Source organism: Mus pahari, chromosome 8 (genome assembly GCF_900095145.1).
Source record: "Mus pahari chromosome 8, PAHARI_EIJ_v1.1, whole genome shotgun sequence".
Taxonomy (NCBI): Eukaryota; Metazoa; Chordata; class Mammalia; order Rodentia; family Muridae; genus Mus; species Mus pahari.
Window position 1 is genome coordinate 13115694 of NC_034597.1, and position 27327 is coordinate 13143020.

The window sequence follows — 27327 nt, forward strand, 5'->3', positions numbered from 1 at the left end:
TGTGAGCCACCATGTGGTTGCTGGGATTTGAACTCCGGACCTTCAGAAGAGCAGTCGGGTGCTCTTACCCACTGAGCCATCTCACCAGCCCCCTTCCTAAATTCTTAAAGGAAGAATTTAGGTGACAGGGTCAGTTGAACTTTTACTCTCTGGCTGCACCTGGGCCTCTGGGTGGCTGTTTGATGACTGTGTTTTGTCTTAAGGACTAATGAACTACTTGTGGAAACAGGTGGAAGCTATCAGAGGTAAGACATGTGAATAGAAAGTAAACAGGTTGGGTAAAGCAAATGTGACACTTTATTTATTTATTTATTTATGAGACAGGGCTTCTCTGTGTAGCCTTACTGTCCTGCACTGTCTGACCAACTCACAGAGATTGATTGCCTCTTCCCCCTAAATGCTGGGATTAAAGGTGTGTGCCACCACTGCTGGGCTGTAACAAATGATTATAACATTACTTTTTTTTTAAAACAGTTATTGTGTGTGTGTGTGTATGCATGTGTATGCTCATGTATATATGCCCATGTGTGTACTTGTACTAATGCCCACACACGTGTGTACTGGTGCAACTTTGGAGTTCTGATTTCTTCACCATGTGGGTTCCAGGGTATCAAACTCAGGTTTGCCAATAAGTGCCTTTACCTACGTGAGCCCTGTCACTGCGCCTTTCTTAGACATTTCATTTCCCTGTTAGAAAAGTTTTAACCAAGTGTCTGGCTTGTAGTTTCTAAGCTAGTTTTGTGAGTAATAGGCCTTTGATTTACACACGCAGAGTAATAGCTGCATTTGTATCTAGAGAAGGCAGTAGTTTTGGGAACATAGGAACGTGGGTTGTAGTTATGTCGTTGCTTATAGAGTAGTAAACGTACAGTAGAAGATTTAGGGCAGAGGGACATAATTTTCATGTTCTCTATTCTGTTGTGGCTGAGTATTTTGATCGTTTTTGGTTTGCTGGAAGCATCTCAACATATATACCGTGGTGCACATGTGTACACGTTTCTTGAAAGTAGAATCCCAAGAGTTGCATTGTTGGTTTATAGGCCGCATGCTCTGCTCTGTATCTGCTCTCTCAGCATAATCAACCTTTTTGGCTTTGGATGAAGAGCTGTGTGGTTACCCTCGCTAGAGCACTAGAGTGTGTATTTGTCCTACTGCTCACTGGTTAAATTTCCCCAAGAACACTCGCTCCTATTGCTTCTCTTTCCTTCCCAACTCTCAGACCCGTTAACTTAAAATTTTAACCTGTCTAAATTTTGAGTAGTAAGCAGGTTGAACAGCTCTTCATGTATTTGCCATTCAGCTTTTCTCATTAGTAAAGTTCCCCCTCTGTCCCATCTTTTAATTTGGAACTGAGTCTTTTATTACTACTTAGAAATTCTTTTTTTAAAATGTTGTTCTTTAACTATTTGTTTACATTTAGTGTGTATGTGTGTGTGTGTTTATGGGTGCATGCATGTGTGTGGGTTCATGCACCACGACTTGGGTGAAGATCAGAGGAACTTTTCCTTCCACAGTATAGGTCCCTGGGATGGAACTCAATTTTAGCAGGTTTGATGGCAAGTACCTTTATGCTTTGCCATCATGTTGACCTGGAAGCTATTTATTGTGAATGCAAGTCCTCTGTCCTGTGTGTATGTTACAAATACATTATCTACCCTACGGCTTTCCTTTTTATTCTCTTTATGATGTCTTTCAGTGAACCGAAGTTCTTAATTTTAATGGAGTCCGATTTATTGGTCTTTTCTTTATGGGCAGTGCCTTTTGTATATCTTATTTTAAAGACTATTTCTCTACCCTGTGGTCAAAAAGTTGCGTCTTCTATGGAGTATTATCTCCTGAAAGCTTTCCTGACTTTGTAAGTGTGTAACTGAGTACCCCACACTCTTCCTGACCCCAGCCTTGCCACTGCAAAACTTCAGGTTTTTTCTGTTCTCTGTCTTGTATTTATACTTGTCTAAAGCTACAGCTAAGGCCCAGGTGCTGCCTTCCCTAGTCTCTTAGGAGAAGTGGTCATATAGACAGAAGCTCAGCCAGATTAGATTTTACAGGCCTCCAGCTGACTGTATTACCCTTTCACTTTTACGAGCTAGCATTTTATTGTGCGCCTGCCACCATCCTTGCTTCCTTCATATCTCTTATCTCAGTGATTCCTCTTAATAGTTCTGTAAAACAGGCTTGTATTCTCATTTTTACACACGAGAACTTGAGATTTAAATTGATTTACTAATATGCCCAGTGTCCCACAGTTTATGTAGCTAGCAAAGTGGAAACTGGACTGAACTTCCTAATATACTTCCTTTTAAAAAAAAAAAAACAAACAACTTTTTTGTTTTGTTTTGAGACAGGGTTTCTCTGTGTAGCCCTGGCTGTCCTGGAACTCACTCTGTAGACCAGGCTGGATTTGAGTTCACAGAGCCTCCTGCTTCTGCTCCCAGGTGCTGAAAGTAAAGATATATGCCACCATGCCCAACTTGTTGAATAAGATTTCTGAAGCCTATTTTAAAAATTTTATAACCAAAGAGACTCCCTTCCTTACCTTTATATGTATTTTTAATTTTGTTTTTGGTGGTAGTGAGTGTCTCAGGGCCTTTCTTTCACATGCCAGGTAAATATTCGATTAGAGTTACATCCTCATTCCTAACCAGCTTACAGGAGTGACCATCATGCCTGACCCCTAACTTCTGTACTCTTACTGTAATCTGTCTAGCTAAGGTACATAGAACTGTATATTGTGACCCTGGATAAAGTGCATCTTTATATGTCAGAGTAGACCAGCAGGCTTTAAGTGGCTTATGGGTGAGTTAGAGACTGGCATACTGATTTCAGCTTGAGAGCCTGAGGCAGGAGGAACCAGGTATATTCCAGTTGCATCTGTACCACTATGACCTGTGTTCGTTTTCAAAAGTAGACTTGTTTGTTTTTGAGACAGGGTTTCATTGTAGCTCTGGCTGTCCTGAAAATCACTTCTGTAGACCAGCTGGCCTTGAATTTACAGAGATCCACCCATCTCTGCCTCTGCCTCCCAAGTGCATCATCACCACTGCCTGGCTGATAAGAATAACCTCTTTCTCTTGGAGAGTGTGTGCATGTGTGTGGGTGCACATGTGTTTATCATTGGGGGAGGCTTGGTGTTGACAGTGTGGTGGTCTCCTGCATCACTCTCCCTTATATATCGAGGTAGGGTCTCTTAACTGAACAAAGAGAGCTCACTGATAAGGCTATGGGCCACTATGCCCACCTCCTTTTTGTGTGGACTCTGGGGCATGGGACAAGTGCTCTGCCTGATCTCTTCAGCCTTCAGAATCATCTTTAAAATTCAAATGACTTCATTTTTAGAGACAGGCTCTCATGTCACTTGGCCTTGATGCTTGTGCCTTCCACCTCTCAAATGCTGGGATTACAGGCTTGCAAAACACCCAGCAAATTATTTCTTAATACATTGTTCTCTGTCATTAAAAACCAAATAAAGCTGACTTGCAATTAGAGAGAAACTTAGGTTTGAATAGAAAAATGTTAATGCTAGAAACACTCTAAATGTAGTTGATTATTTTTTAAGTGGAAATGCTTAGTTGTTGTAATTATTAATCAGTGCTGGCTTCAAAGGCCCACGACTCGAGCTGACTTCTCATCTTGCCTCAAATCCTCCTTTTTACAAGGGATCAGATTTCCTGTGATGTTCCTAACAGTGTGATTAAATTTCAGAGACTGAAACTATTGAGCACTTAGATGCAGGAATGACTGTGCAGACCTAATTCATGGCTTCAACCAGGAGGTTTGGGACCTGTCCCTACTAATTTATGATGATGATGTTGAAACTAATCTTTGCTAGGGATTATGGAAGCTGTAATAGTTTATTGATGGTTCAGTTATTGTTTGTTGAAGCAGATTTACACAATTATAGTTTAATGACATAACAAGGGTATTGTCAACTAGGAGAGCATGACATGAAAACTTAAACTTACAATTCATATAATATGTATTAGTTGAAATGATCATTTTCATGGTGATTTAGACTCTTACAAATCCTTAGAAAACATTATTAGCTTATGAATTGAAAACTATGTTAATGAGTAGTGGGAAAGAATTTAGTATTCCTCTAAAAAGACTGGGAATTAGACATTCAGTCCAGCTAGCATGCATTGACTGCATTAGCCTCATAAATTTAATCTAAACTAGATTGATGTTTGGAGGGATGAAATACTGCTTGCTGTGGTTCCTCTGTCGCTCCTCCATTGTAGTGACTAGATGTTGCCAAAATGCTTCAAACATTTAACATGATTGTGTATGAGTATGTGTGTGACTCCAGCACTGTATATGTGCACTTTGCTTTTGGTGTCATGTGTTCCTGCCTTACCTATTTGATATGTCACATTTAGATGCCACTGCCATAGTTAGTCACAGCTAACTTTTTCTCTTCTCCTCTTCTCTCTCTTTCACTCTCATCCCCCCTCCACCCTTTGATTTGTTTTGTCTTTGCTGTGTAACTCAACTTGAGATCCTCCTGTCTCTGCCTCCCAGTTCCTTATGTAGTCTAGGCTTGCTTTGTCTTATCCCCACCAAATGCTTATAGGTGTCAGCCACCACACCGTGAGTTCAAGACCAGCCTATATATATAGTAGGCTATATAGTGAGTTCCTCTACACTCTAGGCTTTAGTGTCAGATACTGTCTCAAACAAACAAACAAACAAAGCTCCCCCCCCAAAAAAACAAATAAAGAAACCCCCAGAGCCAGGCGTGGTGGCGCACGCCTTTAATCCCAGCATTCGGGAGGCAGAGGCAGGCGGATTTCTGAGTTCTAGGCCAGCCTGGTCTACAGCCAGGGCTATACAGAGAAACCCTGTCTCGAAAAAACAAAAAAACAACAAACAAAAAAACAAAACAAGGAAACGTGAGCTCTGGTCCTGTGGTGGTAGGAATGGCCCCCATATGCTCCTATGTTTGAGTGTGCAGTATGGCTGGTGGACCAGTAGGGAAGGATTAGGAGGTGTGATCTTGGAGGGGGTGTGTCACGGGGCAGGCTTAAGGTGTCTGAAACCCACCTCATCACCAGGCATTTCCCTCTGCCTCCTGCTTGCTGATACGGATGTAAGTGCTCAGCTACTGCTCCAGTGCCATACTCCTTAGCATGATGAACCACGAGCCCCACATGAAATGCTTTCTTTTTTTTTGTTCCTATTTTTCTTTTCTTTCCTTTTTGTGGGAGGTGGGGTTGTAGGAGTGGGTTTTGAGACAGGGTTTCTCTGTGTAGCGCTGGTTGTCCTGGTACTCGCTCTGTAGACCAGGCTAGCCTCATACTTAGAAATTTGCCTGCCTCTGCCTCTTGAGTGTTAGGATTAAAGGCATACTCTTCTACTACCCAGCTTTTTTTCATTCATTCATTCATTCATTCATTAATTCATTCATTAAGAGATAGGATCTCAGTGTGTATTTCTAGCTATCCTGTAACTCTATTTGTCCAGGCTGGCCTCAGACTGGTCTCAGAGATCTGTCTGCTCTGTCTCCCATGTGCTGTGATTAAAGGTGTGTGCCACAGTACCCAACATAAATGCCTTCTTTTATAAGTTGCCTAGGTCCTGGTGTTTTAGTCACAACAATTAAAAAGTAATTAAGATAGTTCCTAAGAATTGTATAATTGGTCAGTTCCAGATGAGCATAATATAAAAAAGGACATGAATTTCAAAATGGTTAGAGAGCAGTAAGAAAGCTAGACATGTCCAGCTAAACAGAGGTGTGCAGCATTTGTCAGATGGGTGTTGGCTGCACTGATCCATGGAAAATTTGACTTGGCAGCTATCTAGGTTTCTACTTACTTATTTTTCTTTCAAGACAGACTCTTGCTATGTAGCCCATACTGGCTTGGAACTTTGAATCTTTCTGGCTCCCTGGGCTGTAGGTTTTACTATACGCGTGTCAGAAGATCAACACTGTTTTCCTGGGTTCAACTGAAGCACCCTGCACAGTGGGTGTCCCACCTTGGGTTTCAGCAAGGCTCAGTTGCTATAGACTGGTCTCTACTCAGAGGAACACATTGCTTGAAGAAGCCTTTGTGTGGGGACACCTGATAGACAGGGTTGCTGGAGTCTCCACTGAAATTATTAAGGCATGTGCCACCGTGCCTGGTTTGATCTGAGGTAAGATCTCTTGTAACTGAGGTTGACTTTAAACTTCCTGTGTATCCAAGGATGACCTTGAACTTTTGGTTGTTCTGTCTCTTGAGTGCTAGGATTCCACTAGCACTCAATTGTGTGTTAGCAAGCTTGGCTTTCTGCAGTGTTGGGGATTTAACTTGGGGCTTTGTGCACGCCAAGCAGATGCTCAACCGATGACGCTACATTCTCTAGTCCCTGGTTCTTTTTAGTTTCTTTGGGTGTGGTGGTGTGCTTTGTTGTATTTAGGGACAGGGTCCCACTAAATAGCTCTGGCTGTCCTAGAACACAATGTGTAGACCATGTTGGCCTCAAACTCAGAGATCTTCCTGCCTCTGTCTCTCAAGTACTGAAATTAAAGGTGTGTGTCACTATGCCTGGCTTTGTTTTAGTTTCTAAAAATATTGTTTAATAATTTAAAATCCATCCGGGCCTGGTGGCGCAGGCCTTTAATCCCAGCACTCAGGAGGCAGAGGCAGGCGGNTTTCTGAGTTCGAGGCCAACCTGGTCTACCAAGTGAGTTCCAGGACAGTCAGGGCTATACAGAGAAACCCTGTCTCGAAAAACCAAAAAAAAAAAAAAAAAAAAAAATTTAAAATCCATGTAATTCATGTTGTTTTTGAGGTAAGGTCTCTGTAGCTCAGGCTACCCCGAAATGCATTGTACAGTCCAGGCTGGTCTTGAACTCTTGACTAAATGTTAGGCTTTTGGGTGTGAACCACTACTCTGCTGATGAATTATTTTAAAGTGACTAACTCAGTTGCATTTCAGTACATTCACATTGTTGTTTGACCTCACCTCTTTCTCACCTCTCATTGATTTCAAATAAAGTCTCATACTTATAAAACAGTTTCTCTCCACTCTGAGGTCCTAGCAATGCATGCTTTGTTTATGAATTATATATGGATGTTTTATATAAATGCAGTTATAGTATATCTGACCTTTTGTGTCTAGTTTCTTTTACAGTATAATGTGTTTCAGTGTCCATCCATACTGTAATAGTATATATTAATCCTTTATTCTCATTCTCTGTCTCTCTGTCTCTGTCTCTGTCTCTGTCTCTGTCTCTCTCTCTCTCTCTCTCTCTCTCTCTGTGTGTGTGTGTATGTGTGGTGTGTCTGATCTATTTTGCCACATTTTATCTGTTCTACTGTCAGTGGATATTTGGGCTGTTTGCACCTTTGAGTATTGTGAACAGTGCTGTTGTGACCATGTTTTGTCTGTATCTGTTGGAGAAGCTATGCTTAGTGTTTTCAAGTGTATGGTGTGAAGTAGGCCTGTGGGATCATGGCAAGTCTATATTTAGCTTTTTGAGACCTTACCAAGCAGGCCTTTGTCACTTCTTAGTTGATTCCTGCGTGTTCTGCCTCTGGCTCTGGCTCTACTTTGCCTCTCCCATGCCATGTGCCATAAGACTGTGTAGGGCAAGGACTTCGTGCCACTGAGCATTCATTTTCTTTGACTAGTATTCGGAACCTCAACTCCCAGTTTACACATATTGGATGCAAGCATGTTTTTCAGGGAAGTAGATGCATTTAGGGCTTGTAAAGTACCAAGCATCACCAAGTAAATGATATTTGATGTCAGACAGTAGATGGTTGTGAACCAAGGATGCTATTTTTAAGCCATTGTGCCATTTGGGTTTGGTGGGCGGTAATGGAGGAAAGAAGTTGTGGTTTCTTCCAGTGTGTGCTGTATTGTGGAAGATATTGTCAGTGTGTGTTGTATTGTGGAAGATATTGTCAGTGAGTATATGCTGTATTGTGGAAGATATTGTTAACATTTGAAAACAAAAGTCCTGGAGCTCATAAAAGTAAGAGAGCTGAAGATAGCAAGCCAAACCCAGGATGGTAAGAGAACACACTCTATTATTAACCTTTTGTTTCTCTACCAGTGTTTCTGGCACATCTGTAATCTCATGGCTCGAATGTTGTGACACTAATTTTGAGATGACACGGGCTTTCCTGCAAGTGTAAGGAGGTCTCTTCTGAGTGGGATATTTCGACTCTCCTTATGGTGCCCTGAATATTTCTGGAGTGTTGATATTTATGTAATGCCAGTGAGGCTTAAAGCTCAGTGTTGGGCCAAGCGTTTCCCTAGATGTGTAGAATAGCTCATAACGAGTGCTGCAAATGGGGTTCTAAGGCTGCAAGATACAACTATGTGATTTGCCCATGTCTTTTTTAGCCAAAGTTAGAATGCTTCACATCAGGGATCATTTGATGCAGCCTGAATCTTCTGAATTAATTTGGGTTGACTTACTACTTTTGGTAGCCTTTAACTGTTAAGTTTGAGTTTTAGTCGTGACTGGTGGCCCTGTCCACAAGCCCAGCAAGTGGACTCTACAAAAGGGAAGTGGTGGGGGGTGGGTAATTTTGAGTCAGGGGGAAAATCATTTTTATGTGACTTTCGAATGAATTATGCATTTTCCCCCTGTAGATCTGTCTGTCTAGATACTGCTTAGGCTGAAATGAAACTGCTTTTCAGTGTACTCTCTTAGCTTGTACCAATTTAAGGTGGGACCAGTGGGATGTCAGACAAATCAGCCCCAGATTAAAAACAAAATTGCGGTGGATAATGTACAAAGTAGATACTGTGCGTGTATTTATCCGAGGGTTGGCTCACAGGTAAGAGACTTCTGATTGCCCTCCTTCCCTAGCTGTATAAGTTTTTTAAACATTTGATTCAGCTTGTAGCAGAGAGCTGCTGAATTACATCGGCTTCTGCCTAATTAACTCTTGTTGAATGGTTTGTTGGATGGGAGCTCATTTTGAGATTAAATTGAGGAGAGGGGCTTGTGCTGGTGGCTGTGGGGGGAGGCTGGGAGGGGAGGGGAGAAGAAGGATCTAAGGTTGTCTGGTCAGTTTGTGTAAGATCAAGATACAGGTATTTATGACTTCTTTTTTTTTTTTTTTTCTTTTTGGTCTTTGAAGTGAAAATGAGCACTGTGCCCTAAATTGAGGCTTGAGTTGACATTGTACCTTTCTCTTAGGTAAAGCTGGTAGCCCAGGAACTACAGGAACTTACCAGTATGTCAATGCTAGATGGATTTGGGAACAGATAGTGACTGCTGCCTGGGAAAGTCAGTGTTCAGGACTAGTCAGTTGTTGAATTGTTTGGGCCCTAATGCTCTCCTCTCTAAAGTGTCACATTTGTCTGGCGCTGTGTGTTTTCACGAGAGGATCCTCTTAAGAGGCTGTCACAAACCTAGGTTTAAATCTGGAGGCCGATCACTTGGATAGCTCATCCCTACCAGAGCAAGAGAGACTTGGAGATGCCCACTGTGTGGCCTCTGTGCCATCTATGCAGTCAGAGACTTGCACAGTTTTTTTCCCTTTACTAAGATCATTGGTGTGGGTGTGTGCCACAGACCACATTCTGGGGTCCTAGGACAACTTTGAAGGGCAGTTCTCTCCTCCCACTTCATTGTGGCCTCCTGGGATAGAACTCACATTGCTAGGCTTGGTGGCAAGTGCCTTTACCTGCTGAGCCCACTCACCAGCCCACAGTGCAGTCAGTTTTGTTTGGTTTTATTTTGGCTTTTTGAGACAGGGTTTCTCTGTATAGCCCTGGCTGTCCTGGAACTCACTCTGTAGATCAGGCTGGCCTCAAACTCAAAGAGATCCATCCGCTTGCCTCTGCCTCTTGAGTGCTGGCATCAAAAGTATGCGCCACCACTGCCCAGCCTGCAGAGATTTTTTTCTTTTTATATAGGATTATATATATATATATATATATACTGTAGCTGTCTTCAGACACACCAAAAGAGGGCATCAGATCCCATTACAGATGGTTGTGAGCTGCCATGTGGTTGCTGGGAATTGACCTCTGGGAGAGCAGTCAGTGCTCTTAACTTCTGAACCATCTCTCCAGCCTTGTGCAGAAATATTTTTAATACAGATAATCTGTGGAAAAAATTAGAAGGAGTTGTAGTTTAAAAGGAAGTAAAATGTACTTCTTTAACCACTTTCTTGAGATGGTTGCTGATGTAAGGGATGTCCTTATGGCTAAATCAACATAATTGGGGGGGAGCATATTTTCCTGGAGATGTAGACAATCTTAATTTTTTGTCATGGACTGTTAAATATTTAGAATTCCAATTTTGGTATTTCCTCTTATTATATTACATTTTTAAGATATGAAATATCAGTCTTGCTGAGCTATGTTGGTAATGGGCATGGATGGTTATTTTGGTGGTGGATACTGATTGTGGTAAAAGCTTGTTGGGAATGTATATTTGGGGTGTGTATTACTTGAGAAATATATTTTGCTTTACTGATGCTCTTTTGCGTATGTATCTAAAATGCCTAAAAGCAGCTTAGTATTACTGGGCACTTTGCTGTGACATCTTCTCACCTGCTTCCCTCAGGTGTGTTTTGTACAGTCAGATCAAGGTAGTCATGGTTCCTCCTGAATAAATGATAAAGGATGAGATAATACTTGGATCCAATGAAATAGCTTCTAATGAAATTGTGCCGTAAGTGATTTCACTTTGCAAGTGTTCCTGTTGTGCACGCTCTGACAGGGGGAGATGCTTCAGCAGTTTTATCCCAAGCACAGTGCTCCAGCTCTAAGGTCTGTCGGAGATTTATGTCATGGCACAAGACGGAGAACTTAATAGATCTGCAGATGACAGTCAAGATTCAGACAGTCTTTGGCAGGTTAGAAGATAGTTCGAATCAGCTTTGAATACCACGATTTAAAAAGCCAAGGGTGATGGTACTTGCCTGTGAACTCAGCATTTGGGAAGCTGAGCCAGAAGGTTTGCTGTGAGTTCAAGGTTAGCATGAGCTACATAATGAGTACCAGGCTAGCAAGCCCTTATGTTAAAAAACAAACAGCAAAAGGAAATAAGCAACAAGAATAACAACAAAAATCCAGCATTTTAATTTTTTAAGGAATGGCTGGAAAGGTTTAGTTGGACAACATTTTTTGGAGAAAGATCTGGGCATGTGCTCAGCATGGTCAGCATGGCTATGGGGGAGGGGGTGTGCTTCTGTGACTTTGAGTTACACTTGGACCTGAGTAACTCCTGTGGGGGTGCGGTTAAAGTGGATGTTAGCAGTAGTGTGCAGCAGACAGATAGATGGCTGTGATTTGAGATCTAGGATGTATAAAGGTTGCAGGAGCTAGGATAGCAGTGTTTATTTAGGGAGGTGTAGAGGTTGGGGAGACTGATAGTGGCTTTTAAAAGATAATTACTTTCAAGTATTTGAGGGCCTGTCGTATAGAAGAAATCTTGGGATTGTTCCTGGGGAACTTAACTTGTGTGTCAGAATCATAGGGAGGTGGAGACTTGCTTGTGTGAGCAAATTATGTCTCCAGCTTCCTGTCAGCGGTGCATCGAGCTGCCTCCAAAGATTTGGCGGGCTGTTAGGGAGATTGGCCAAAGATCTTGTACTGGGCAGCTGAGAAGTAGCCTGGATGACTGCTAGGTGTCATCAGCTTCCTATTTCTGAATCTCAGGGAAACATGGCGAGCTGACTGGTGATGTGCTGAGAAGGCCCTTTCAGACCATTAGCTCAGGAACTGCATGGGCCGCTCTTGCAGGGACTCCGGGCTCTTTGAGTACTAATGTGTGTTCTTTAATATCTACCTAGAGAATTTGAAATTTCTATCTTTGGGTAAATACCTAAATCAGCAACCATAAAACTTTGGTTTTGTGTTTTGTGAGACCCCCTTCAAGATCTGTAGACATTGAACTTAGTAGACATCTATAATAATAGATGGAACTGTGTTTTGAATAGTAAGTGCCATTCTTAACTATGCTTTTAGTTACCAGCAGTTAACCCCACAAAATTTGAGAAATGAACAATATGTTTTTCTTTGTAATTTTTAAATTACCTTTATTATGGTGTATTGTTAGCATTTTTTTATTTTATTGTTGTTCATTTCTATTGTACCTGATTTGTAAATTAAAGTCTATCGTTACTGTGTATGTACAGGAAAAATCTAAAACGTGGCAGTACAGTATGTATCGGGTACAGTATCAGGTACAGTGTCTCTGTTCTAGGCTTCTGCTGGGGGGTCTTGGAACTCTCCCCATTGGTAAGTGGGAATACTGTCTGTGTGCTGCCTGTAGGGAAAGCAACTCAAGCTTAGGTCTCTTTAATTTTGTACTTCTCCATGGGGTAGTAATAGGGCTGGGGACCAGAGCCTTATCAGTGTCTCTGCAGAGGCAGAACTAGCTGAAGCAGGCGGCTAAAGCACAGGTGAGAACTGGATTGGGCTCAGATTCCAAAATGATGTCCCTTGAGCTGTTCATTGCTACATCCTCAAGCCAGTTACATTTACAGTTATGCTGGCAATTACGTGATGTTTTGGGGTGGTGGTTGTTTATTTGGATAAAAAGACAGTTTTATGTAGCTGAGACTAGCCTCAAACTCTCAGCCTTACCGCAACCTCTTAAATGCTAAGATCCCATGCGTATGCCATCATATCACACCTAGCAAAATGATGCTATGTGTGAACACGCTGTCATCTGGATAGAGTGGGCTGAGATGGAGATGTTACTGGAGAGCAGTAGGTCTGGCCCAGTTCCTCAGCCAGGATTGTACTCAGTACCAGATTGGAGAGCAGAAGTCTGAGCGCACTGCTGCCCTGGCCAGATGGAGTCAGATTTGTAGGGATTGTCTTTCTGTTGAGGTGTGGGATGAGCTAGAACAGGTGTTAACATAAGTAGAATACTGCGTTATTAAAAGGTGAAGGGGTGTTACTGTATTCATTTCAGTTTGCCAGCCTGTGCCATAGACACTCTCACACACAGCTGCTACGCAGAGCGGAACACCAGAGTGTCCCGATCCCATACAGATGGCGAGGTTGGAAATTTCCCTCTGTGACCTAGCTCAGCTCAGCTTTACTGTGTCTTGTCTTAAGGTTTTGTTTCTTTGGAGACAGTTTCACTATGTAGCTCTTGGCTGGCTTTAGACTCCCTTGTAGACCACAGTCTTCTTCAAACAAAGATGCACCTGCCTCAGCCTTCTGGGTGCTGGGATTAGGGAGTGTACTGTCGTTCCTTTTTGATACTTATTTTGTATCTCTGGTAGACATGTACCTTAGACTGCTTTCGTATGATTATTAACTTGATAACAGGAGTCAGATTTTCCATATTTTAATTTATTTTGTACTTTGAGAGGTTCGGGGCAGCATATACCACAGTGTGTGCATAGAGGTCAGACAACTTTGGGGAGAGAGGTCTTTTCTTTCACTGTGTGGGTCCTAGGGATTGAACTCAGGTGGGGCAGGTGCCTTTACCCACTGAGCCATCTCAAGGATGTTTGACAGATGTGGTCTCTTAAATGTTACTTAAGTTATTATGTGTAAATAAAATCCTAAAGAAAAAAAATCCTGCACAGAGTGTGACCTAGTGCCTGGTTGGACAGTGCTGTCCTGTGGCTGGCTGTGTTGCACAGTACCTGCCTGTCAGTGTGTTTGTTTTGTACCTGATAAAGAATAATGCTGAGAAATCTTTATTTTTTGCAAGTTTCATTATTAAGATTCTTTTTTTCTCTTTCTCTCTCTCTTTTTTTTATCCTTTAAGGTCTTGGTTTCCTAAAGATGTTTTTCACTTGAAGAGTGCAGTCTTTCCCATTGGTGAACTAAGACAACCATCCACATTGCCTGGCAGTCAGTCCTCTTTTGACTCTCTTAAGGATGGTTGTCCCTACGCTGTTGCTTCACATGGGCTGGGATCCTCTGCCCTTGTGTTGAATTGTGACTTTCAAATGTGCAGGTTGTGTTAAGAACAAGGTGAATCTCTATGGGTAACGTCTGTGTTGGAGAAGCCATTTGTCAACCATGGTAAAACTTGCAAACCCACTTTACACAGAGTGGATTCTTGAAGCAGTGCAGAAAATCAAGAAGCAGAAGCAGCGGCCCTCAGAAGAGAGAATCTGCCATGCAGTCAGCACATCCCATGGGTTGGATAAGAAAACAGTCTCGGAACAGCTGGAACTTAGTGTTCAGGATGGCTCCGTTCTCAAAGTCACCAACAAAGGCCTTGCTTCATATAAGGACCCAGACAATCCTGGGCGTTTTTCATCAGTTAAACCAGGCACTTTCCCCAAGCCAACCAAGGGCTCCAAAGGACCACCGTGTAATGATCTACGCAATGTGGATTGGAATAAACTTTTAAAGAGAGCAATTGAAGGCCTTGAGGAGCCAAACGGCTCCTCCTTGAAGAACATCGAGAAGTATCTGAGAAGCCAGAGTGATCTTACAGGCACCACCAACCATCCAGCCTTTCAGCAGAGGCTGCGGCTAGGGGCCAAGCGTGCTGTGAACAATGGGAGGTTACTGAAGGACGGACCACAGTACAGGGTCAATAGTGGGAGCTCAGATGGCAAAGGGGCGCCCCAGTACCCCAGTGCTTTTCCGTCCTCACTCCCGCCTGTCAGCCTTCTACCCCATGAGAAAGACCAGGTGAGTGAGCCCTGCGGTCTCGGTGCACTGGAGATATTACTGTTTCACCTTTCACTTCCACTTCGGTATTCTCAGCCTGTGGGCCCCAACCCTTTCGGCAAACATCTATCTCCCAAAATATTTACATTACAATTCATAACAGTAGCAAAATTATAGTATATTAAAAATAACTTTATAGTTGGCTGTATTAAAGGGTCACAGCATTAAGGAGGCTGAGAACTACCGATGTGGATGGAAGATCTGAATGTTGTTTGAAAAGATCAGTTGTTTTTGCCTTGAAGCTGGTTTTTATATTTTATATTAGGATGTTTCATAGCATGATTGTTTAAACCTCATTTTATGACACATTGAGGGTTTCTTCAGTGGCTAATAGTTAACATAATACTCACATGACTTGTTTTATGTTGTAATTACCAGGTAAACTTGAATCTACCTTCTTCAAGCCCAAGAAAGGAGAGTGTGGGAGTTTTTCTTCCCTTAATTGTAGAGAGAAAAAACTCCATACTTATTTTAATATTGATAATCTTTGCATATTGTGTGACCTAAATTCCTTCTGTTTAAAGCCGTTTATTGTCAATGGTCAGTGTGTGTAGGTGAATGTTTATCTTGCCATGTTTGGTGTATTTGTCTATTTTTGTGTTTGTGTGCACACATACCAGAGAGCCATAGTGCACACATGGAGGTCTGGGGACAATTGCAGGTGTTCTTCCTTCCACTAGGTAGTTCCTGGAGATCAAACTCAGTTGGTAGGCAGCAACTTTACCACTGAGCTGTGTTGCTGGCCCAAGGCTTTATGTTAGCTTTATAGCATTGTAAATGTGTGACAGTTTTGTTTCTGCTGAGATTTTTAAGTCTTCAGTTGGATATGATTTTCTTTGTTTTATTTTAAACTTACTGAATTAATTTCCCAAAGTCATGCTGAAGTAGACCAGCAGATTGCAAATCAAGTCCTCCAGGTTTTGTATTCCTTTCCCAACTTTTGGTCAAGTGCATTCATTGATAGGATGACATTGAGCATTGTAAATAGGAAGTGATTGTGCCTATAAGCTGCATGTTTAGAAGTATTGAAAGCCGGGTGTCAGGCTCTGTGGGAAGGTGTCTGTCTGTTCCCATGACGAGGCCTACATTTTTGTCTCAGCTCCTATGAGACCCAAGTATTAGCAAAACTGGTTTGCTTCTGTTCTTTCGGTACAAAGAACTCATGAAATGGGCCCTGTTTCCCTTTTTGCTTAGCTAGTACCTGTGAACTGAGGAAGACCAAGTCTTCACACAGGTGTCTGAAGTCTGGAATGGATTTCTTAGCTGTGTTCGTACCTTCATGGTCTTCCACATCATTTATTTATTCATTGATTGTGGATGTATCAAAAATGAAGTAACTATGAAATTTTCTTCATAACTCTCCTTTAAAAAATTACAGGCTCTTACGCTCTTGCCTTTCTCTTACCTCTTGCCCCCTTGCTCCCCATTCCCCTTCCTCCTCTCTCCATGTGGCCATGCCGGCCTCCACTTCTCTACTCTCTCCTTCTCTCTGCCTTTCTCTGCCTCTGCTACCCTCTTTTTTTTTTGTTTTTGTTTTTTTGTTTGTTTGTTTTGTTTTCAGTTTTTTGAGACAGGGTTTCTTCTCTGTGTAGCCCTGGCTGTCCTGGAACTCACTCTGTAGACCAGGCTGGCCTCGAACTCAGAAATCCGCCTGCCTCTGCCTCCAGAGTGCTGGGATTAAAGGCGTGTGCCACCACGCCCGGCTCTGCTACCCTCTTAACTCCTCTCCCCATGCCCTAAATAAACTATTCTATACTTAAAAAAAAAATACAGAAAATGACTTATTTGAATTCCTGAACACAGCCATTTAGATACCTGTTTCTCCTTGAATCTTTTTTTTTTTTAATTAAAAAAAAGCTTAAATCTTTGTTTAATTATTTAGAGATAGGGCTTCACTAGGAAGCTCTGACTGTGCTGGGGCTCTGTATTTAGCCCAGACTGGCCTCAAACAGAGACTTTTCTGGTTTGGCTTCTGAGTGCTGAGGTGGAATTCTTTAAGGGAATCCAGAGCCATTCCTTCATAAGTTTGGTTATCTTTGTTTTTTTTATCCTCGGCCATGGCAAAGTAGCATAATTATCAGGCACATGGTCTCCGACCAGGCACTGTGGCCAGTTTTGTGTCTTCATGAGTAATTGTGAACTATGGAGGGAGGCATTTTCTGGGTCTGGAGGGGGCAGGACAGGTTCTCCAAAGCTCCTCTCCTTCTCTGCAACCTTGCTCATCATTTCTTGCTAGCCTTATCTTTTTTCTTCAGGCAGCATCTGTACAGAACTATTTTTAGTCTAAAGGAAAAATTCATGTTTGAAAGTGTCTAGGATAGAGAACTGGGACGTTTATTGCTTAGCACGCAATTGCAGTTGCTTTTTCTAGGATGTAGATCTTTCAGCTGTCCAGTTAGCATCATTATTTAACAAGGAAAATTGAGAAAATATGCTCCGGAATATTTAGTTGATAAAATTTGGGGATTAATTGTATCAAGTAATCATAATAAGATTTTGATAGTATTTTATCAGTGAGCAATCTAGCTTCAACCTAATATTAATATGCATACACACATACATATACATAGAAACATGTTATTTTTTTAGATAAAGTCTCATGTGTGTAGCACAGACTGTCTTGGAGACAATAATTAGCAGAGAGGCCCCCCCCTTTTTTTTTGGAGACAGGGTCTCTACAGTAGTGGTGGCTGGCCTAGAATGCTTTATGCAGATCAGGCTGGCCTCAAAACTTACAGAAATCTGCCTGCCTCTGCCTCCTGAGTGCTGGCATTAAAGGTGTGCACCACCATCCCTGGCTTTCTTTTTAAATGTTGGATGTCTTCCTCTATTGCTCTCCACTGTAATTTTTGAGACCGGATTTGTCACTGGCTATATGGGCTGCCAAGTCACATAGCCACCTACCTTCTCAGAGATAGGATTCCAGCTGGGCATCCACTGTGGCCAGCTTTGGTTTTCTTGATTGCTGGGGATCTGAACTCAGATCCTTGTGCTTGTGAGGTGAGTACTTTACTCACTGCACCATCTCTCTGTCTCTAATTTCATAAAACAAATATTGGGACAAGGTTTCACTTAGTTTCCCAGGCTGGCTTTGAATTTTGGTCCTTTTACCTTAGCTTCCATAGAGCTGGAATTTCAGGTATGTCTGCACGCTTGGCAGAGTTTAGGATATGAATGGAGACTGCTCCAGGATGGGGCAGTCTTAACTATAGTTTGGTAAAATAGTCTTTTAAAGAAGCTGTTATTGTGATTACCTTTGAGAAGTTGAATGTCATTGTAAAAGAGAAAATAAAAATAGCAGCTAATGTATTGTAAGCATAAATGCTGGCGTCTTCCAAGTAGTTCGCACTTAGCTCCTGACTCATAGTTACTGGAAGAGAGGTGGATCAGTGTCCTACTTTTTGCAGATGGAAAAACTGCAGAGCAAAGCGTATGCTTTTTGTTCAAGGTCAGTAGAACTGGTGAACAGTCAAGATGCGAGTCCACCCAGATGAGTCCAGGGCTCATTTCTGGGCGGTATCTTAGTCAGCCCCAGGGCTACTCATGAACAGTGGATGGCTCTCTCTTCAGTAGGTCAGAAACAGTTTTCCTCCAGCAAATAGACTGCCAGCATTTGAAATATGGTAGTTGGGATGGGCTTCTTAATTTTTTTTCCAAGCAAGTGCAATTTATAATATCATCAAACTTGAAATGCAGCAGGGAAGTCTGTGCCTCATTAGATTTCACATCATCCTCACTCCTGTGCGGGAGGAGCACGATGGAAGCTAACATAGGAGCTCTGCTTCCTGGCATGTACGTCAGCTCTTCTGAGACTCTGGAATTCAAATCAGGGATCGCTTTTCTCCCTTCTTAGCATGAAAGTCTTGGTATTTATTTAAGAAACCTTTCTCTGCTGAGATGATAGGAAAATGAATTAAACCACTGAAGATAAAACTTTATCTTTGACTGGGCGTGGGAACTCCTAAAGGATAGTATTAATGCTTCTCATTAAAAGCGGTAAAGCTCAATTAGGTCAGATTATGAGGACTTTGGAAAGTCAAATATTCTGAGAGACTTCACTTATCACACTTTTGTAGCAGTAAGATTCCATTTGCACATCTGGGCTTTAGCATTTCTTTTTTTTTCTTGTTTTTTTCAAGACAGGGTTTCTCTGTATAGCCCTGGCTGTCCTGGAACTCACTCTGTAGACGAGGCTGGCCTCTAACTCAGAAATCCACCTGCCTCTGCCTCCCAAGTGCTGGGATTAAAGGCATGCCCCACCACGCCTGACGGGTTTTAGCATTTTATTATTTTATTTTATTTTAAGATTTATTTATTATTATATCTAAGTACACTGTAGCTGTCTTCAGGTGCACCAGAAGAGGACGTCAGATCTCATTACAGATGGTTGTGAGCCACCATGTGGTTGCTGGGGTTTGAACTCAGGACCTTCAGAAGAGCAGTGCTCTTAACCACTGAGCCGTCTCTCCAGCCCCCGGGTTTTAGCATTTTTATGAAGTCAGTTTAGTTCAATTTTAAGCAGATTCCTTAGTATTTCACTTTGTTGAGAGTATCCTAAAATTTAATGAACGTCAAATCTTGGTGTATTTCCAGTGCACTGTAAAGTAGGGGAACTCCAGATATATTATGTAGCCCAGGCTGGCTAATTCTTCTGCCTCAGCCTCCCAAGTGCTAAGATCATGTGGTACTGTCATGCCTGTCCACTCCCCCCAATCCCCACCCCCACAAGGGAAATGTGTTTGTGTGTCGTGTCTTTGTGAAGGAGTCCTGTGCAGACACAGTCCCGTCATCCTATGTCAGACTGAGTCACAGACCACAGATGAGAACATTTTAGATTGCCTTTGCTGCTTGCTTTTCCTCTAACCCCCGTGTCCCTGTCATAACAGGACACCCTGCTCATCTTGTCTCTGGGAAGTTTTTAGTTGGTACTTTGTGAAGGATCTCAATTAGAGTCCCAGTCAGTGTCTTCTTATGTTGACTTCAGTTCATGTGCTTTGTATCAAAGACTCCTTGTTCTCAAAGAATGTTTAGCTATATGTATTCAACTGGAAGTTGGAGACAGCCTTAAATATTATGAAATATGCTTTTCAAAATTCTCTGAATTTTGGCATTGACATGGATAAAAGTCGGTTTTAGAATGGTGAAACCTATTACAGTGTGAAAGATCAGGTGGATCAATGCTCACAGTTCCAAGGTCAGGGAAGCAAGCTTGTGGATCCTGTTGTTCCTGTAATTAAGCTCGAGAAGTTCTTTAAAAGGGTGCAGTGGGCCAGGGCAGCCTTTGCCGTCGGGCAGTACCAGTCCAGTCACTGTGGAGCTCTCGGACGACTCCAGCTAGGCAGCCAGGTCAAGCGGAAGATGAAGTGAGTGACTAGGTCTTTCTATTGCACTTGAAGCATGGCAGCTTGTTCTACTTTTGAACTGTTATCAAGATAGAACTTGTCTAGGCTTCTCAAAGTAGCTTCAGGAGAGGGACTGCATCATGTCAGAGGTTTGATTGTAAAGGGCGTGGTGAACATTCCTGTGACTCTTTAGATCTTAGATGTGTTTAATGCTTTTGATACCTTTCCCACAACACTAATCCTATCCTGAAGGAGCACCAACTTTGGGGAATTTATACTTGTATTCTCTGTACCTACATGACTTTATAACAGCGTGTGTGTGTGTGTGTGTGTGTGTGTGTGTTGCTGGGAATAGAATAGAAGACCTTATGCTCATTAGGCAAAAACTCCTACTGAGCCTTGTTCCTACGCTGTGATACTTTTAGTACCAAGAAAGTCAGTATTTTTAGCTTTGAGGTTATTTTAACAGTTATGTGTTGTTTGCTGATTTATTCTGATTTTATCTTGAATGGCAAAGATTTTATTTTTGTTTTTTCTCCAGACTTCAGCAGATGATACACTTTAAATGTTCTCAAAATGGAAGTCTGAGTTGTTGTTGTGTTGTTTTATTTAAATCTATTTTATCTTTGTATGTTATCGCCATCACATAGGAGATGTAATTGTTTTATCATTGAAGTGACAAATTTGCTTATAAAAATCCATGATTTTGTTGTGTTTCTATACTTCATTTTTTTAAGTCTTGAACATTAAGCTAGAGTACGTTTGGTAAAATTGTTTTCCAGTCACACCAAGATTTAAAATAGGAATCTGAAATCTTCTCGGGCTTTTCATCTCTCCTATCCATTAATATTACACATAAACAGCAATTAGCTTACCAAATGAGAGTTAGCAAATGAGTCAGCCGTGTAATCTGTTGAGGGCACTCTGTTCGCAGGACCATGAGGAGAGTGCGTGTGTATTTGCATGTGGGTGCTCTTGCTGCTTTCAGGCGGTGGCAGGAGTTTAGTCCATGTGCCTCTGAGAAAGGGGGGTGGCCTTGTGGTGCACTGATGCTTCTGCCTGGATGCGAACCACTTTGCTGAGAAGTTGCCAGGAGTGGGAAACTGCCTATTGTTGTTGATCTTTATAAAAGTAAACATCGTAATTAGTAGGCTGTAATGTAGTGCACAGCGTACATTTTTATTTTGTTTATGAAAGGTTATGTTTTTGAGAGTGTGGAATGAGACAGACAGAAGTATTAGATGAAACGATGTTGGATTAAACCAAAGCTGGTCTCTATAGAGGTCAGGGTAAACCCTAATCAGTGCTCTGAGGGGATCCAGGAGGGATCTGTGTTAATTTGACAAGTGGGTTTAAAATTCTTGAGCTGCTATTCTTCAGAAACCATCTTTGTTCATACATCCCTTTTCTAATTTGCTCCACTTTTGATCTTTGATAAACCAGCTGCAGTATTGTTTCATTAACAGACTTGACTGGTTAACAGATGTTTGCTTTGGCTTGATTGTGTCCTCCCCATTAAGAACAGCATAGGCACTCATAGAAACCATGCTGGGCCTTTTCCTGTCTAGCTAGACTGGCAGTTCAAAAGAGCAACCTAATTTCATTTACAAGATCAGTTTTTATTCCTTGGTGTTATTCTGGAAGGCATGTGACATTTAGCTGGTGTTCTCCCTCATCAGAGAGGTCTGCTGTTAGTCCTCCTTGCTGTTTCTTCTCTGCTATGCAGCCCCTCACCTGGGGTTCTATTGTTAAGCATTGTGTATTCTTAGCATGCGGGAAAGGAGGGATTGCAGAAGAGCTGATTGAGACATCATGGACTCTTCCACAATTCAAGGGAAGGAGTGGGAACAGTCTGGAGAATGTAGAGAATCTCTCCCACCTTCTTTGATGTCGGCCTGATGCCACATGGAGTGCGGGGAGTGGAGTGCGGGGAGGAGGAGGAGAGCCTGTGTCCAGGCTGCCTGTGATCCTCCCGAGCCAAAGGCAGTGTGATTTCTGTATTAGTTCCTGATGCCACCTGTCCTGTTTTTTGTCCAGTTTCCTGCCGTGCTTGTGACTCTCTCTCCAGGAAGGATGAAGCTCAAAATAAGAATGTAAAGACTATATGGAACTAGAGAAATGGCAGAAGAGAAGGCACAAACTAATCCCAGTAATAAGGTTGTCACAGATGACTCTGTCCTCATGGTTGACCTGCTTCTCAGGAATTTTAGTCATGTGTTTCTCTCTTATAAGAAAACCAGATTTTAGCTATTGAGCTTGAATTGTGAGTAAACCTGCAGCAAATCATATGTGCTTGTGGAAGTGAGGAGGCTAGCTGAAGAACACTAGCTGTTCGTTGCATCCTGGGCAGTATGTAAGGGACCTGGGAAGAAAGGTGGGTAATGGAGGGATCTAGGGCACACCTTCTTCCTTACCTTTGTAATTTAAAACAATTGTACTGTCTGAATAATACATGCCACATTCTTTCAACAACTGTTAGTACTGTACCTTTTCTTTCTCTTCTAGAGAGAAAGAGAAAATGAATAAATGAATGTGTATATGTATAATTTTTGAGCTTAGTTTAGTAGCTCAAACCCTCAATTTCTGGTACTTGGGAGGCAGAGGAGGGCGGATCTGCATTCAAAGCCAGCCTGATTTACAGAAGTAAGTTCAGGACTGCCAGGATTTTATAGAGAAAGACCCTGCTTTAAAACAAAACAATAACAAAGAAACCAAACAGAGGATAAGTTTGGATGAATTATTGGCACATAAATGGCAGACATCATTATGTTACATTCTTAAATATTTAGTGAGGAATGAAAACGACCTCTTGTATAGATCAGCACCATCACTCACGTAAACACTTCAAAAGTGAAGCCAGAGGGTTTACCAAGAGTTATATTTTCTCAAACAAGTCTTAATGTTATTTATAACTTGATTTAGAACTCAGCAAAGTTCACAAGTGGCATTTGGCCATCATGACTCTTAGCAGAGAACAACCTTTTTGCTATTTCCGGAGACATTGCCAGTTTCGAAGAGTTGTCTTGTAGGATATCTGGAGCTGATACTTTCCCTGGAGATTTGAACACAGGGCCTCCTGAATGCTATAAAAGCCTTGCGCCACAGAGGTACATTTTTAGCTTCCAGATCTTCCTTTGTGGAAGCAGTCCTTCTCCCCTTTGTGACTAGTGAGTGCTCAGTGCAGGCTTGAGGCCATGTGACTAACCTTTGGTTCAGTGTGTTTGAATTTTGCATAGCCGCTTTGTTCGCATACACGTAGCGTTTAAAGCGTTGCAGTTTGTCATTCTTTGGTTCTGTGGTTAGGAAGTCTAGCACGGCCCTTACCACGGTAGATGATGTCAGCAGCATAACCTAGCTGAATCTTGTTTCTTCGCTTCTGTTCCCAGCTCCTAGGCTGTTTGCTTAGTTTGACCTTGGTTCCTGTCCTGTCTTTAATACCAGCAATGTGACACCTCTGATCATTCTTCTATAGGTGCCTGGCTTTAAAGGATGCATAGATTACTTTGGGTGTAGCTGGTCAATACAGGTTAACTTTTCACACCAGCCTCCTTAGCTGGGAGTGGTGGGGCATGACTATAATTAATCCCAGCTGTATGGAAGCCAAAGCCTGATTTGTTCAAATTCAGGGCCAGCTTGGGCTCTATACTGAGACCCTGTCTCAAAAGCAAAGCAAAACAATAAAGAGATAAAACCCACTCCTTTAAAAATTAGAAACCAAAACAAAGTACTTAAGTCCTTTTTCCTATCTACCAGGTTACTACATGGACAAAGATGACACAGGCCCCGGCCTTAAGTGTGGATGCTGTGGGGTGGCCATCATGTGTTGTCACCTTGGTGCACAGTGCTTTACCCAACTCAGATTTTATAATAAGTCAGAATATGTTTATGGGAGAATGGGTCATTCTGTGGATGTGATGCTAGCCACAGGTTAGCGTCTGGTTGTCTGTGTTCTAGGACCGAATTATTTATAAGGGTGGGGAGCAGGGCCTGCCTTTTGTCCCTGCTTGATGGTGTCCCTTTACTAACAAATGAATTTACCAGCATAGTTTAGAAAGTTTGTGGGGCTGGAGTAGGATTTGAGACAGGGTCTTACTCTGCAAATTTAGGCTGGCCAGGAACCTGTAGTGTGGCCCAGGCTGGCCTTGAACTCACAATCTTTCCTATCTTAGCTTTTGGCATAATGAGAGTACACGCGCTAGATCCTGCTTCTGGGTTTTTACCTCTGGTTCTGGAAACTCAGATTCTCATGCATAGATTTTTTTTTTTTTTTTTTTTGAGATAGGTTGTGTTCATGTTAAAGGCATATGACTTAGATTGTGATTTACAATATTTTTTGAGGGCTGGAGAAATGGCTCAGCGGGTTAAGACTGCTCTTTTAGAGGTCCTGAGTTCAATTCCTAGCAACCACATGGTGGCTCACAACCACCTATAATGGGAACTGATGGCTTCTTCTGGTGTCTGAAGACAGCTACAGTGTGTACTCATATACATAAAATAAATCTTAAAAAATATTTTGTGAGAAATATGTTTAAAGTTGTAGAGAAAGATCTTTTTTTTTTTTTTTTTTTTTTAAAATGCCCACAGAGTACATTTTAAAAAAAGATCACAGTCCAGTGACGTCTCAGTATGTGAAGGCACTTGCCTCCAAGCCTCATGACTGGGGTTCAATCCCGAGGGCTCACAGGGTAGGAAGGGGCTGATTCCTGCCTACTGCCCTCTCACCTCCACACACACCCCAGTGTGACCCTCACATTCCACAGTAAACACATACATATAAAAATGAGTTTCAGAAACAAACGATTTTAATTATTGTGCTTGTGTAAGTGTGGCATGCACATAAATCCAAGAATAGCTTGGTTCTCTGCATGGTGGAATCCGGGGGTCAAACTCAGGTTCTCACAGGAGCACTTTACTACCTAAGCAGTCTCAGTCCCAGAGCTTCATTTTTGAGGTAGTGTCTCACTGTTGGCCCTGACTGGCCTGGAACTTCCTGTGTAGACCAGGTATGTACATCAGGCCGGCCTGGAACTCCCAGAGATCCACTTGCCTGCCACTGACTCCAGAGTGCTGGGATCAAAGGTGTGTGGGCGTCACTGGTCCCGTTGGGTGCTTCAGAGACTCGGCAATCTTGCAAACATTTTATGTCTGTTTCAACCTCAAGCCTCAGGTAAGGACCCTGGATAGTTGGAAGAGAAACCACACAGGTGTCTTTTGTTGTTGTTGTTTTGAGAAAAATTCAGAGAAGTAAGCAGCAGTTACAGGCTGGCGTTGGGGAGGGGACTGTAGACTCCTTCCCCTTCACAATGAGGCTGCATCTCCCCGGGTGCTGCCCTTTACTGAAGTGCTTTGGAAATACAGAATGTTGCCAGTTGGTGAAGAATAACAACTGTTTAGTTATTAGCCTATCATCAGTGTGCTTTCCAGAGCTGATAAAAGCTGCGATCTTTCCATCTGATGAGCTCTGACCTTCTGAAACCTTCCAGTTTATCTCATTTTCCACAGCTACAGAGTATAACACGATACCAACAATTACATCCCCCCCAAAGCGTTTGTGCCAACTTATAAAATCACCTCTGTATTGGAAAATTGTGTAGTATCTTGATTTCAATTTAGCATGGTATGTTGGTTAGCAATAAATCTTGCTAATGTATGAACACAAGCCTGCAGGCAGCTTGGAGAACACTGATCAGGTGCAAATTGTATGTATTTTGCAAGCATTTCAGAAATTCAGAGCAAAATGAAATAAATAGTTATGACTGAGAGCACCACTTCTTTTTTTTTTTTTTTTTTTTTTTAAGTACTCTTGTGTATATCCTGTGAGAAAATTCTCAGTCCTCCTGAAGTTCATAATTTGTTTGGGGGACCATTTTTAATTTTCCTATCTAGTCTGTGGCATTCAATGAAAGCAAACAAGCATGATTGAAAACACTGTTTGTGCCTATAACATGTATATGCTTGGTAGTTTACGTCATGTTTGAAGATCATAGAAAACTATATACGAGGATACTCATTTAAACACATCATAATGTTCTTATGATTGAAAGTAGAGCTGGCTGTGGTAGTGCATGTCTTTAATGCCAGCACTGGGGAGGCAGAGGCAGGCAGATCTCTTAAGGACAGCCAGGGCTACACAGAAAAAACCCTGTCTTGAAAAATAAACAAGAAAGTAATAAAGCTTACAGAATAAGTTTACATGAATCTGTGAGAGCTGCTAAGTAGGTAAATCTTACAGGAAAACACATGGCCAAAGAAGAGGGGACCTCCATGGGTGGTGCTGGAGCGGGCACAGGACTCTTGGGACTCAGGCTGCCAGGGGTGAGGTTGCCCACATTTTGCCTCAACCTCTTCATTTGGGTCAAATCAGTGCAAGTCTGTTCTCATAATGTGCAAAACCTGTGCTGGGCCCCGTGGGAATTACAAAGAGAAGCCATGCTGGAATGGTAATTTAAACAGCTAGTTGAAACCTGTCAGGATGCACAGCTGGGACCCCTTCATTTTCAAAGTGATTGAAATTTTTTCATTTTCAATTTTTATCTATTAGTGTTATGTATGAAGATGATGTATGTGCTGGTACATGCATGCTATAGTACATACATAGCGGTCAGAGTATAACTTTTAGGGGTTAGTTCTCTCCACTGTAGGTTCTGGGGCTCAAACTCAGGTCATTAGGCTTGCATGGCAAATACTTTTTATCTGCTGGGCCATCCCATTAGCCTTATTTTTAAATTTATTTTGTTTTTATTTTGTTTATGAATGTTTTGCATGCATATGTAAATGTACCACATGCATGCCCATAGAGGCTGAAAGAGAGCATTAGATCCATGGAACTGGAATTACAGATGTTTGTGATGTGCCTTGTGCTAGGAACTGATTCCAGGACCTCTACAAGAGCAGCGTGGGTTCTTAACGCTTGAGCCATTCCCCTATTGGATCTGAGCTGGCATTACAAGCAGTTGTGAACCTCCTGATAGCAGGGTGCTGGAGGTTGAGTTTGGGTTTTCTGAAAGAGCAGCAAGCTGTGTCTTCTCTCTAGTCCATGTTTAGGCTGTTATTAATTAGGGATAGGTGTCCCTTAAAACCAATATAGATGTCCTGCAGCGGGGCATCTGTGGACTGGTGGGCACACTGTAACCAACAGAGAAGAGAGCTGAGGCCCATGATGGAGGCTAAGTGTCACTCTCACTATCTTAAGGAGGTGATGGATATCTGCTGGCTCCAAATTTTTGTGGTTTTAATACCATGTAGATAGAGGGAGGTAGAGGTGGGATGATAAGGGTGATAAGGCCAGTATCTCCTATACAGTACCAGTATCTCCTATGCAGTACCAGTATCTCCTATACAGTACCAGTATCTCCTATGCAGTACCAGTATCTCCTAT

General features: G+C 42.1%; 1 protein-coding gene across 8 annotated transcripts in view; it reads left to right on the forward strand.

The window, feature by feature from the left end:
- Kat6b (lysine acetyltransferase 6B) overlaps positions 1–27327 on the forward strand; it is a 172708-nt gene that overhangs the window by 3849 nt on the left and 141532 nt on the right. For 7 of the 8 annotated variants that reach the window (XM_029541941.1, XM_021202960.2, XM_029541943.1 and 4 more), the window contains exon 2: positions 13688–14568. In XM_029541941.1, the coding sequence (XP_029397801.1) occupies positions 13945–14568 (624 nt within the window). In that variant the 5' untranslated portion in view covers positions 13688–13944. Of the gene's footprint in view, positions 1–180; positions 246–13687; positions 14569–27327 lie in introns of those variants that run through there. The other variant, XM_029541942.1, reaches the window with a different exon arrangement.